Source organism: Scyliorhinus canicula, chromosome 2, assembly GCF_902713615.1.
Source record: "Scyliorhinus canicula chromosome 2, sScyCan1.1, whole genome shotgun sequence".
Classification (NCBI taxonomy): Eukaryota; Metazoa; Chordata; class Chondrichthyes; order Carcharhiniformes; family Scyliorhinidae; genus Scyliorhinus; species Scyliorhinus canicula.
The window spans coordinates 118,942,664-118,955,975 of NC_052147.1; the positions used below are offsets into that span (position 1 = coordinate 118,942,664).

A 13,312-nucleotide genomic window follows, 5' to 3' on the forward strand; every position below is an offset into this window, starting at 1 on the left:
ACAACAGCTTTACTATTGGAATTGACTTACTTTTTGGGAAGTTTCATTCTTTGCAGGTCTTCTTCAGCTTTTGGCTTAATGTGAACAACGTGACAGTTAAAAGCCAATAAGGTCCTGCAAAGACATTTCAATATACCCCTTAAGCTCATCATCAGCAAAATGAAAATAGAAAGCCAAGTGATGTAATAAAGCCTTTAAATACTGAACAAGGGTTTAGTACTTACTTTAAAGTTTCAAGGGACATTTGCAAATTATAGTTTCTCTCTTGTTCTGGTAGTTTATCAAAATTCACCAAACAAGGGTGTTGCCTCTTGTTGTCATCTCTTACCTAAAGAGAAAACACAGGCAGTGAGACCGAGAAAACACAATGGGCTGGATTACCCACTCCCCCACTGGTGGGTTTGAAGACGGGGACTGGGAAAATCCAACAGGTGTCAATCTACCGACCTGCCTCTAACCCCTGAAGTTAAGTGGGGGACAGAGGAGCCACCTAATGGCCTTATCCCACTGTTGTGGGTTAAAAACCCACAGCAGGGGGAGACCCATACCAGTCAGGAAATTCAACAGCTAGAGCTGTGCAGGTTGGTGTTGGGACATTGGGTAGGGGGAGAGGAGTCTTCCTTTGCGGACCCCCTGGGCCCGTTGGATGCATTCCTCCCCACAAGATTATGACTTTAGCCCTCTCCTAGACTCATGAACCTGGCTTCTAACCTCACCCCCGTTGTCCCTTCCTGCCAACTTGGGCTGGAGAGACCCAAGAACTAACTGGGCTCCTCGGCATGGTGGTCTTCAGGTTCTCCCAGCAGTGGCCCCTTCCCATGTGCACCTAACCGATTTTTGTAGCAGCTCTCTAAGGCAGACTTCCTCCCGAGAGAGGGACCTCCAACCAAAATGCAGCTCCTGGTGTTAAACAGCTGCAGGAATCATGGGCGGGCTCCAGCCTGATTTTATAGCCTGGGGGTTGAGGACCACAGTACCATGTCACAGGCAGCCCAATGAATCATGACTTGATGCAGGTGTGAATCTAATGTCATTTGTTTTTAGTTAGACTTGGCCTTGCCCATTAAATCTTAAAAATATTTTGTACCACATGTTGCCGGAAGTGCAGATTGTTTGCATCAGAGAGAGAAACAAACAGGGCATCGGGAACCTGAAGAGAGCAAGAAAATGTGTATCTCCCGAACCAATCAGACTGAAGAACTACAAACAAGGCACAGCTGAGACAGAAGTGTAAAGTAGAGTGTGTGAATTCAATATCATCTCGGGTACAGAAAGGGAAATAAAGTGAGTGAAAAACGAATATTGTTCTTATTTTTGGATTTTTAATCAGTGCCTCTGTTTAATGAAAAGCTTTCAAATTAAATTGGCCATGTCTAAAATTCTTGGAGTCCTTCTCCATCAGTCACAGTTCTGTGACCTGGAACCTGTCCCAAAGGGGAATGAGCACACTTAATGGCCCATCCTCAATGTAAGGTGCAGCAGGTCACCAAGGATGAAGCATACAGGCAAATAATTCTTTATCACAGAAAGGAGCCATTCTGGGATTGATTGCTTTTGTCTGACCTAAGGTTTGGAGTCTTTAAAAGATCTCAGTGATAATCATAACAAATTGGAGGCCGTTTCAGCCCCGAAACTCCCTCAGATCTACCCACCCCTCTCGTTTTCTTGTACACGATAAAAGATTATCTTCTCGCTTCCAATTCTGTTGGAGGGACTTGTTAAGCCTTTCCTTTTTCCTCCTCAGATACTGAAAACTGTATCTTTCTGGTATTTTTCATGTGATAATTTTAGGCAGAACTGATTTAACCCTTTTGACAAAGGGCTTGTATTACACATCATCTGCTCTTTCCATCAACATTGTCTGACCTGCAAACTGTTTCCAGCATCCCAAGCTATGGGGCTGGATTATCCGCACCCTAACGCCGAAATTGCATTCGGCGATGGGGCGGAGAATCCAGTTTCCCGCATGAAATCGGGACCGGCGCCGGTTCGGCGATTCTCCGCCCCCCCAAAAAGCGGCGTACTCGCAGAGTATCCACCACATGAGGCCATTGCCAGAGGCCCACCCCGCTATTCTCCGCTCCTGACTGGTCGAATTCCCAACGGCGTGGATCTAATCTGGTCCTGCCGTTCAGGAACATCGCATGCCGGCTGCGGACTCAGTTGGGGCCGTCACAGTCGTGGGCAGGCCGATCAGAAGGCGGGGGGGTCTCATTCAGGACTGGGCTTTTATTGTGCGAGTGGTCTGGGTCAGGCACACGGCCGGTCGGGGGCATTATTTCGGCGGTCCTGGTCCGCAGTCTGAGTCCACCATGGAGCACGGTGGACCAAGGCTGCTGGAGGCCGCTGCCGTGCGCATACGCGACCTCTAACCCGGAAGTGCGGGGGCCATATCAGCAACTGCAAGCTCCACAACAGCTGCCTGCTGGCCCCCTGCAGGGCTGTGAATATGTGGCCGTTTGATGCTAGTTTTTCTGGCGTAAAATCACGACGGCGTGGGGACATAGTCCCTGAATCTAAGAATCCAGCCTGTGATTTCAGGTTCAAACCTCTCTCTGCCAGTGATTGCATTTACACACTTACTGCAGTTATGTCACGTGTCTTACCCATCACTGTCTCATCGCCATGAAATATGAAAAAATATTAAATGAAACTATCTGGTGGAAATGGCTAAAACCAGCATATGAGAATAAATTATACTGGGAAAGAAATGGTTCAGAGTGATATAACTGGAATCAGCCTGCAGTTCATGCATCAGTTCAGCCCCTATTTAAAACAAATAACGTCATCTAAGTTTTCAAATTGTAACCTTCACCATTTATGAGTCATCAGATTGTTTCCACGTTGGTTATAAATCTTACTCCACCAGCTTCCCATGTGCAGCCACATATAGTTGGGACAATGCCCAAGTAAAAGGATTAGGCAAATGTCCATTCCAATATTAACTCTCAAGTCTCACAAAAGCTACAAACAGAGCAAATCTTGAGTTTACTAATGCCACTGAATACTGCTACAGAAAAACATTTGAGTGTCATGTTGCAGCTGATCTCTGTTCCCGTGGCTGAGGGCACGATACGACAATATTACTTTATATCCACCTATTTTTAATACAACGTACAGGCAAACGAACAGGTCATTGTCACAAAATAATGCAATCTGACACCGTGTAGATTATCTTGTTTGAGTTGCAGCTTACATCTTGCATTGACCTCAGCAAACTAAATAGTGTACCATTTACTCGGCATACGAAACAAGCACATGATTTAAAAATACATTTCAAAGACGCAGTTGGGTAGAAATCTGTCGTTGGGCAGCACAGTGGCTCATTGGTACCACTGCAGTCTCACGGTGCCGAGGTCCCAGGTTCGATCCCGGCTCTGGGTCACTGTCCGTGTGTAGTTTGCACATTCTCCCGTGTTTGCATGGGTATCGCCCCCACAACCCAAAGATGTGCAGAGTAGGTGGATTGCCCCTTAATTGGAAAAAATGAATTGGGTACTCTAAAAGAAATAAAAAATATCGGTTGTTGTACCAAGCGTGAACATTAGAAATTTGGGCACATGTTGCACACCCATTCTGGTTGGATCCTTGTGTTTCCAGCCAGCTACATTCCCTGCTGGGAGAATGGATTCATAAAGCCACCCCAGCAAGTAACTTTCTTACCTTCCCATATGTCCAGCCGAGCTCAATTTTGTTCATTGCCCAAAGTTCGTGAATGTTTTCAGCCAGTTTGTTCTGTACTTTCTCAAGATGTGAAGGCAAAACAATCTGAATGGACAAGAGGATCGAGTGAGCAATTGAAAACATGAAGCATGAATTATTATTAAATTTTCCGCTTTCAGAGTGGAATTTGTTCACTCAGCCTCGGTATTATTTGTGGAAATTTATTCTGACTGACATTGCGTATTTTTCAGTGGTGTTTCACATTTGTGATTGACAATTAAAGTGTTGTGTAGTATGGTCTCAACAGAATAAAAGCTCATGCCTCAAAAAACATGTACATTAAATTGTCAAATGCAAAAATTGAGCATGGGGATTTGTGATTTGCTCACACCCATTGAAACAGGGTAGGTAGGACACAAAATTCAGCTCATTTCCCCAATGGTAACCTGGCTACTCGTCACTCCCGCACAGCCCCAAACTCTACTTTAGGGCAGGTGGTTCTCTGCACACTGCAGGTGGCCGAGTGATGTTGTGAAAAAACCACATGATCCAGGCAGCCTACACTCCTTAACGACAGAGTCCCTATAAAAGGAAAGTTGTAGAAATGCATTGAAGGCTGCTGATTAATAGGGCAGAATCTTGTTCCAGTGTCAGGGGTCTCACCTGCCGTCTGCAGAGTCAGCGAGAGACACTTTTGGGAAAGCCCAAAGAATCACAAGTCAATCAGGCAGTGGTGAGGATAGCAGTGGGCCCTCCCTGGAATCAAGGCCGCAGGGGCGGAAGTCTTGCCCACCAAGAAGTGCTGGCCAATCAGAGGCCACAGCTCTTGTGCTTCAGTGCGCCACTGAGGAGGATGTGGCTGCTGCTGGAAGGATAGGCACCAGAGCCTCAGGAAAGCAGAGCGACTCAGGACACAGGGAAGTAACTGTGGGGAGGGGACGGAGGGTACCATAGGTTGGGGGGTGGGGACAGGTCACAGGGAGGCGAGTTGCAGCAAGGACAAGGAGATATCCCTCAGCAGGCATTCCTGCCCATTACCAATGTCCAGTCCCTTGATCAAAGGCACAGAGTGCTTGATAACAGCAGTGACAGGATGAGGCCCTTAACTGGCCATTAATTTGCCATTTAAGTGGCGAAATTCTCCCCTACCCGGCGGGCGGGGTTCCCGGCGTAGCGGAGTGGCGCCTACCACTCCGGCGTCCGGCCTTCCCAAAGGTGCGAAATTCTCTGCACCTTTAGGGGCTAGGCACACGCCGGAGTGGCTCCCGCTCCGCCGACTGGCGCCAACGACCTTTGGGCGTCGGGGCTGACTGAAAGGCCTTCGCCGGCCGGCGTGAGTCCGTGCATGTGCCGGAGCGTCAGTGGCTGCTGACGTCACCACCGGCGCATGCGCGGTAGGCGGGCCAGGCCAACATGGGGGCACCCACTGGGGTCCGATTACCCCGCGCCCCCCCCAATCGCGCCACCAATCCCGCCGGCACAGAGGTGGTTTAAACCACGTCGGTGGGATTGGCCTGTCGGCGGCGGGACTTCGGCCCATCGCGGGCCGGAGAATCGCCACGGGGGGCCCGCCGATCAACGCAGGGGGGCACGCCGATCGGCAGGGCGTGATTCCTGCTCCCGCCGATTCCCCGGTGGCGGAGAATTCCGGCCACGGCGGGGGAGGGATTTACGCCGACCCCGGGGGATTCCCCGACCCTGCGGGGGGTCGGAGAATTCCGCTCAAGGTCCTCACTTCATAAGGTAATCACGGGCATCTTTCCCAGAAGTTAACTATGATGGACACAGGAAGGTGGCAGGGGTTAGGTATGACCCATTCAGCCTAATTAAATTCCCTTCTTGTCTCCAAGCTCACCAGCAGAGAGCATAAAATTCTACCCACAATTTTTCATCGTTCAGAAATAAGGAATGCCACACCAATAGACAGAGAGGGTTTCCCGAAATTAGAGACTCACTGTCTCCAGGCCAGGCACGGTGTCGGTCGCGTGTCCTCTGAACTTTAGGGGTCCTTGCGTGGCAGCGGCGGACTGTGTCCAGCGCCGCCACAGTCGGGGGCGGGGAGGACCCATACTGCTGGCAGGGGGGGTTTTGGTGGGGGCTGGGGGTGACTGGTGGGGGGTAATCCGGGGTGATGAGGGAGTTACAGGGGGAACACTATTTGCCAGGTCCGCGCGCGGCCAGCTCCATATTGCATGACGCAGCTGCCACAGGCCTTCGCCATGTGCAAGCGTGGCCACGGACCCGGCCAATCTGCGTTCGTATCTGCAGGTAAGACTTTACGTGGTACGGCTGATAGCCTCCCATCAGATGGAGCATCTGTGCGGGGGCGGTGCCGACGTTTTAGTCGTAAGACCAGACGCTTCCTCCAGACATAGTCGCAAAATCAGAGAATCCAGTCCCACATTTCTGCTTTGGTCAAGGGTTGGTGGTGGAGAAAACGTTAGAGGGGCTAACACTGCAAAGTAAATGAGAGCGGGTTGTGAGGGATGTGACTTTTTACCTCATTGTATGCACTCATGGGTGGCACAGTAGCACATTGGTTAGCACTGTTGGTTCACAGCGCCAGGGACCTGGGTTCGATTCCCAGCTTGGGTCACTGTCTGTGTGGAGTCTGTACATTCTTCCCGTGTCTGCGTGGGTTTCCTCCTGGTGCTCCAGTTTCCTCCCATAAGTCCCAAAAGGCGTGCTTCTTTGGTGAACTGAACATTCCCAATTCTCCCTCAGTGGAACGAACAGTCATCATGGTGTGGCGACGAGGGGATTTTCACAGTAACTTCATTGCAGTGTTAATGTAAGCATAATTGTGACATGAATAAAGATTATTATTATTATTGGGGAGCCACCAGGGCTGGCAGAGCCAGATGATGCAGGGGCAGTCGGAGCTTGATCCAGCACCTCCCCCCCCCCCCCAGTGATTGTGATGAATTTATTCATGACATTGCATTTCAGGAGTTTAGTACCTGGCTGGTATCTACAGGCTTGGGGATGAAGGAGGCATGGGAAAGATGGCTTGTCGTCCCTAGTAAATCTCGAACACCATTATAATCTCTCTTGTACTCTTTGATTGGCTCCAATCTCAACTTTTCCTTTGGTAACAGTGCTTCATAGCAAGGCGCATATCCCGGAGGAGGTAAGAACCGAAAATCTCCATGGTGACCACCAATCAAAAAACGTACTCTTGAAAAAAAGAATAAGAAAAGTCAAAATTAATCATAAATATTCCTTCAAAATTGGCACGCCGTATGTGGTTCTCTGCCTTCCGTACAATAAGAATATCAAGTTTGGGCCCATAAGTGATCACACTTATAAATTAGAGGGCCACAATTTCCCGTCTCCCGCCCCTCCGATCTTCCACGTGCCATACATGTGGAGCGTCCTGCAGGTGCACTACATTGATATGTATGCAGAACCCCAATTTATATTGCACTAAAACACTGGGGTGTCACATCCCTCACAATGGGTGTCCTCCCATCAACTGGGAACAGAAGATAGGCATGAGAGGCCCATAGGTGTGTTTCAGAACACAGCACCTTGGGCTTCAGCCTGCTGCTCAAGAAGACCTGAAGGCATTGAGTGCTCGGTAGATGGTAATAATTTACTTATCCTGTCCAACTTGCTGCTATCTTGCTTATTTGGACAATCCCATGACTCTCAGAGTCGCTCTCATCTACAGAGATTCTCGACACCAGTCTTCTGATGCACAACTTCTAGCTGCCCTGACACCTTGGAATTCTCTCGCCCCCAGTGCTCGTCCCATGCTTTGCATATGCAATGTGGTAGGAATGAGACAGTTGGATAGCAACCATGTCAAACAGCAGGCCCCCCGTTTCCTCTTCAGTTGAGCATTTCCCAGGTGCAACAGTGATAAAAATCTATCGTTGTGACTGAACAGTTCAAATGCAAATTGCCGTTTAAACGGGTGTCCTGGTATTATTTTCATTTTGTACAAAAACACAAATCTAAGGTACTGCCATCACGTCTCAGTTTTTCTTTAATTAACAACATGAATACCTTCCAATTTAGAGAATAATGAGCGAAGAACTGGTCTGATTCCCCTACCAGAACACATTCATAAGTTCATAAGTTCGTAAGATATAGGAGCAGAATTAAGCCATTCGGTCCATCGAGTCTGCTCTGCCATTCTATCATGACTGATATGTTCCTCATCTGCTACCTACAATGTTACAGGCCATGGGGTGGATTGCAAAATCAGCCAGAGCATCCCCTCCATAGAACACATGACCTAGGAGCAGGCGTTGGCAATTTAGCTTCTCGAGCCTAACCCCCTCAATGTGATCATGGCTGATCCCATCCTGGCCTCAACTCCACCACCTGCCCATTCTCCATAACCCTTCAACCCATTACCAATTAAACATCTGTCTAACTCCTCCTTAAATTTACTCATTATCCCAGCATCCACCACATTCTGGGGTAGTGAATTCCACAGATTCATAACCCTTTGAGAGAAGTAGTTTTCCCTCAAGTCTGTTTTAAATTTGCTACCTTTTATTCTAAGATTATGACCTCTCATTTGAGAATGCCCTACAAGAGGAAGCATCAGCTCCATGTCTACTTTATCCATACCTTTTCACATCTTGTTTACCTCGATTAGATCTCCCCTCATTCTTCTAAGCTCTAGAAAGTATAGGCCTAAACTGTTCAATCTCTCATACGACAAACCCTTCATCTCTGGAATCAATCTAGCGAACCTCCTCTGAAATGCCTTTGATGCCACTACATTTGATGCTCCTCAAATAAGGGGACCAAAACTGTGCGCAATACTCTAGGTGCGGTCTTACCAATGCCTTGTATAGCTGCAACAACACAACTTTACCTTTACATTCAATTCCTTTGGGTATAAATGTCAACATTCCATTTGCTTTCTTTATTACCCGCTGTACCTGCATGCTTGTTTTCTGCGACTCATGCACGAAGACACCCAGGTCCCTCTGCATTGGAGCAGCCCGAAATCTCTCCCCATTTAGATAATAAGTTGCCCTTTCCGTTTTTCCAACCAAAATGCATAACCTCACACTTATCCACGTTAAACTCCATCTGCCACATTTTTGACCACTCTCCTAACCTATCTATATCCATTTGTAAGGTTCTTATTTCCTCATTGTAACTTACATTCTTTGTGTCATCTGCAAATTTGGCTATAGATCCTATAGAATCCTCACAAAACAGAAGGTGACCATTCTGCCAATTATGTCTGAACCAGCCCTCTGAAAGAGCACCCCCCCCCCCCCCCCCCCCCCCCCTTAGGACACTAACGGGCAATTTAGCATGACCAATCCACCTAACCTGTGCTTCTTTGGACTGTGGGAGGATACCAGAGCACCCGGAGGAAACCCACACAGATTCAAGGAGAAAGTGCAAACGCAACACAGAGGCTGGAATTGAACCTGGGTCCTTAGTGCTGCGCAACTGTGCCTCCCTATCTACTTCATGGCACTCACTTGGTCTTCAAGTCACATAGGGAATAGATATTGTCAATATCGCTGGCATGTTATACCTGCGCTCTCTTCAGGAGAAATCTCAATGGTGGGTGGGGCGGTGGGGATGGGTTCATGAAATCAAGTGAGATAATGGGTGTCCATTGCCTTCTCACTTCCACTGGAATTGTATTAGCAGTAGAAAGATGGTGGATGGCCTCATCTGCCCTTGGTCCAATTGCAGCCCTTAAATGACCAATGAAGAACTTGTCCTGGTATTTTATATTGGCAGTAAAACCTGGTGGCCTTCCTGTGGGATTGGGGGTCTCCAATAATCAGACACCTTTTGGTCCACGGCAGCACCCCCCCCCCTCCCAAAGCAGCAAGGTCACCCCCATTGGGAGACTCCCCCGCCCTCACGTTTGACACTGCCCTTCCTTTCTGGGGCCTTTGTGATTGGTCCCAGCGATTCCCAACGCAACTCATGTTCACTCTGGTCCTTCTCAATGACTGCTGCTCCCCAGTCTGCTGCAGTCCCAGCAATGGTCACCACTCTTGGTGGTGCTATTGGGACAGAAGTGCAGCCAGCCATCTGACTGGCTCCTGGAGATGGGGCATCCTCGCTCAGATGGGGCAGAAGCCATGATTGCTGACAATTAATCATCTGCTCAAGTAAAATAGGATGGTGGCTTCCAGTGCCGGTGGAGCCGGAGATGTCCCTGGCCTTCTGGCTGGTGGGCGTGTTCACTGAAACCATATAAAATCCCAGCATTTACTGGCTTTATGCCATAGAGCAATTATTTATTTAAAACCATTTTGTCATAAAATGGCTACATGATCAGTATTATCAAAATAGGAATGAGCTCTGTGCCCTCTAACAGGTTTGTCTTTCACCCCCTGCCCCCCAGCATGGCAAGGGTATTTGATATACCCTGAGTGTTGAGTGGTGCAGCTACCCACCATCTCAATGATAATTGAAACTCTCCTTATGCTGGTAAAACTGCCAGGGCTCCGTGGTGGAGCTTTCTGTCGGTTGCCTAGTCCACATAGTGGAATTGCTTTGCTGTCGATTTTACCCATATTTGTATTTTCAAAATCCAAACATTCTACATACTGACATGACAGAAAAGGTAAACTCACTTGGCACCTGCAGAGAAGCTGACCACAGGGAAAAACAGCCCATCAGTGTTGAAGCTCTCAAACATCCCTTGCACTGGTTGTCCATTAATGCGGAAGGATATACTTGGAACACCCAAATCCAGACAACAGCTAACTACATCGTCGGAGTTCAGTATGTGCTGATTAGCTGATGTCACAGCTCTGGCCACTCGACCTGTTGTGGAGGAAAATGAACACAGCGTTGATTATGGAAAATTAGCTCCATCATCACCAACATTTGTTGGTCCATGAGGGTCACTTTACTTCTCCAGAAGATGCAAGGAAAAGATCTGCAGCGATAGGTGTTCCAAAACTGCGATGTTGAAAAAAGTATTGATTGGTCTCCAAAGGATGAATCTTTGTTTTCGGTAAGTGATAAAAACTGATGGGTTTGGATTGACGATTATTGTTCCTTAGTGTCCAAAGACATGCAGGTTGGGTGGGGATCTGGGCAGGGGTTTGGGCCTAGGTAGCATGCTCTTCCACAGGGTTGGTGCGGACTCGGTGAGCCAAATGCCCTCCTTCTGCACTGTCGGGTTTCTATGGAAATATCTTACTCAAACTTCTTTTCCATTAAGTTCCCTTTGTTGAATATTTAGTTTTCATTCAACATTTATCCCGTTGTGCCAGGTTCTAGCTAGCACTGAGGACAAAACTACAACTTTCGTTCTCCGACTCAAACAGAGACTCTAAAATTCCTGGGCTCCCGTAGCACAAGTGTGGCAGAACGAAAACCCAACCTGCTCGTCTCTAAGCTGGAGGTCCATATTCTAGGAATTAGGCTATTTGCACGGCCCAGCCGGATGCAAGACCCTGGGAACGACACCTCAGTGGTGAATGCCCCAAACTGCCAGCCTAGGGCTGGTTTAGCACATTGGGCTAAACAGCTGGCTTGTAATGCAAAACAAGACTAGCAGCGCCGTTCAATTCCCATACCGGTCTCCCGAACAGGCCCCGGAATGTGGTGACTAGGGGAATTTCACAATAACGTCATTGAAGCCTACTTGTGACAATAAGCGATTCTTATTATATTATAATAATAATAATTATTATTATTAGCCTTGTACCTCTGATGCTGGTGAGGACCAGTGGGAACTCTTCTAATCTTCTCCTTCCAATATGATATTCGAGTTTCTTGGAGAAGCTAATAGGTGCCATTTAGGAATGGTTACGTTTCCCTACCAAAGGTATGGAGACATTTTACAGCCTTGAATGGGGCCCATACTACATCTCAGCTGATATGAGATCCACTGAGTCCGAAGGAGAGTGAGCAGGGTCGGAAGAAGCCTAACCCAAACATGACCGTTTGATATTGGGGAGGTGGGTGGTAATCAGAATGCTTTATTAGAATTTAATGAGTCAATCTAGAGGGGGTGGAATTCCAACATATCCGTGTTCTACCCCCAGATTCCAAACCAATCCTGCACCGAATGAGGGGCGGGATTCTCTCAGCCCGGGGCCGGGCAGGAGAATCCCCCCGACCGGCGTGAATCACGCCTCGCCGCCCCGACGCCGGGATGCGATTCTCCAAAGAGTGGAGAATCGGCGCCATTGATACCGGCGTGGTTAGCATGCCGTTGGTGTCAGGGGCCGCTCTACGGGTCCCCCCCCCCCCCCCCCCACCGATTCTCGGCCCGGATGGGCCGAGCGGCCGTCATTAAAAACCTGAGTCCCGGCGGCACCGTTCACACCTGCTCTCAGCCGGCAGGACTTCGGCATTGAAGGGTCCAGGGGGTGGCTCCGATGTGGCCTGGCCCGCGATCAGGACCCACCTATTGGCGGGCTGGCTTCTCGGGCTGGGGGCTTCCTTTCTTCTGCCCCCGTAGCCCTGCGCCATGTTGCGTCGGGGCCGGCGCGTTGAAGGGAGCCACTGCGCATTTGCGCGTTGCCGGCGGTGCCACTGCGCATGCGTGGATCCAGTGGCATGAACCGCTCCAGTGCCATGCTAGTCCCCTGTAGGGGCCAGAAATGCTGATCCTGAGGCCATGTCGACGCTGTCGACAAACGCAACGCCGTTTCTGACAGCGTCGGCACTTAGCCTTAGATCCCAGAATCCCGCCTGAGGTTTTCTGCCCATTCTAAGCCTGAGAATTTGGGAGCCAATAATTTTTATTATGTAGCCCCCAGACTGTGTTTTTTTAAACTATCATTAGCATGGAACTTGATAATTATCAAATTACATATCTGAAAGATATCAAAAAGTTTACTAAAGAAAACCCGTTTTGAGTGTTAATGTTCAATCAATTAACAAGCATTCTTCAGCCAAGACACTGAGCAGAATGAAATATTTCATTTAAATGATATTAACATTTGCTTTAAACATAGACACAGTGTTTTGATGCGATTACAAACCTGACCACAAGTGAAGTCCATCAAATCCATAGGAATACAGGTCATCTCCCACTCCATTACCTCCCCAGCCTTCCCCTCCTCCGGGATAGGGGGCATATCCCTTCATAGATGCCCAGCCAACACGCAAGTGAATAGGATCTGCAGTCAAAAAGTGATTGACCTGATCAACGACCAGCTCATAATACCATTTCTTGTACTGGGCTGACCCTTCACTGGTTCCCAAGAAAATGTTAGGCCTTAAGCTGTAAGAAATAAAAGTAATTAGTATAGAATGATTATCAATCTTGAATCTGCTGAAAGATCTTTATGATTTGATAGATAAGATGCAAAGTTAAATTATAAACTTTGAAAGGTGCATTTAATTGGTCATCATACATCAGTTCATACATTTGTGGAGTATCATATGGCTGATTTTAACGTCTGTCCAACAATATGGCATGAGGATGGCACAGGGGTTAGCACTGCTGCCTCACAGTGCCAGGGACCTGGGCTTGATTCCGGCCTTGGGCGACTATCTGTGAGGAGTTTGCACGTTCTCCCCTTGTCTGTGTGGGTTTCTTCCGAGTGCTCCGGTTTCCTCCCACATTCCAAAGATGTGCAGGTTTAGAAGAATTAGCGGGGAGTTAAAAATATTTCTTCCAAGCAGAGGGGTGTGAGTGTTGGGGGGGTTGGGGTGTTGTCTTAAAAGGTGGGAGAGGCAAAGT

The 13,312-nt window shown here is 48.3% G+C and overlaps 1 protein-coding gene across 1 annotated transcript in view; it reads right to left on the reverse strand.

The window, feature by feature from the left end:
• Nucleotides 1-13,312, reverse strand: part of ryr3 (ryanodine receptor 3) — a 500,545-nt gene that overhangs the window by 318,040 nt on the left and 169,193 nt on the right. Inside the window, 6 exon segments of the mRNA XM_038785757.1 lie at nucleotides 31-114; nucleotides 225-328; nucleotides 3,664-3,768; nucleotides 6,624-6,840; nucleotides 10,239-10,431; nucleotides 12,609-12,850. Of these exon segments, the coding sequence (XP_038641685.1) occupies nucleotides 31-114; nucleotides 225-328; nucleotides 3,664-3,768; nucleotides 6,624-6,840; nucleotides 10,239-10,431; nucleotides 12,609-12,850 (945 nt within the window).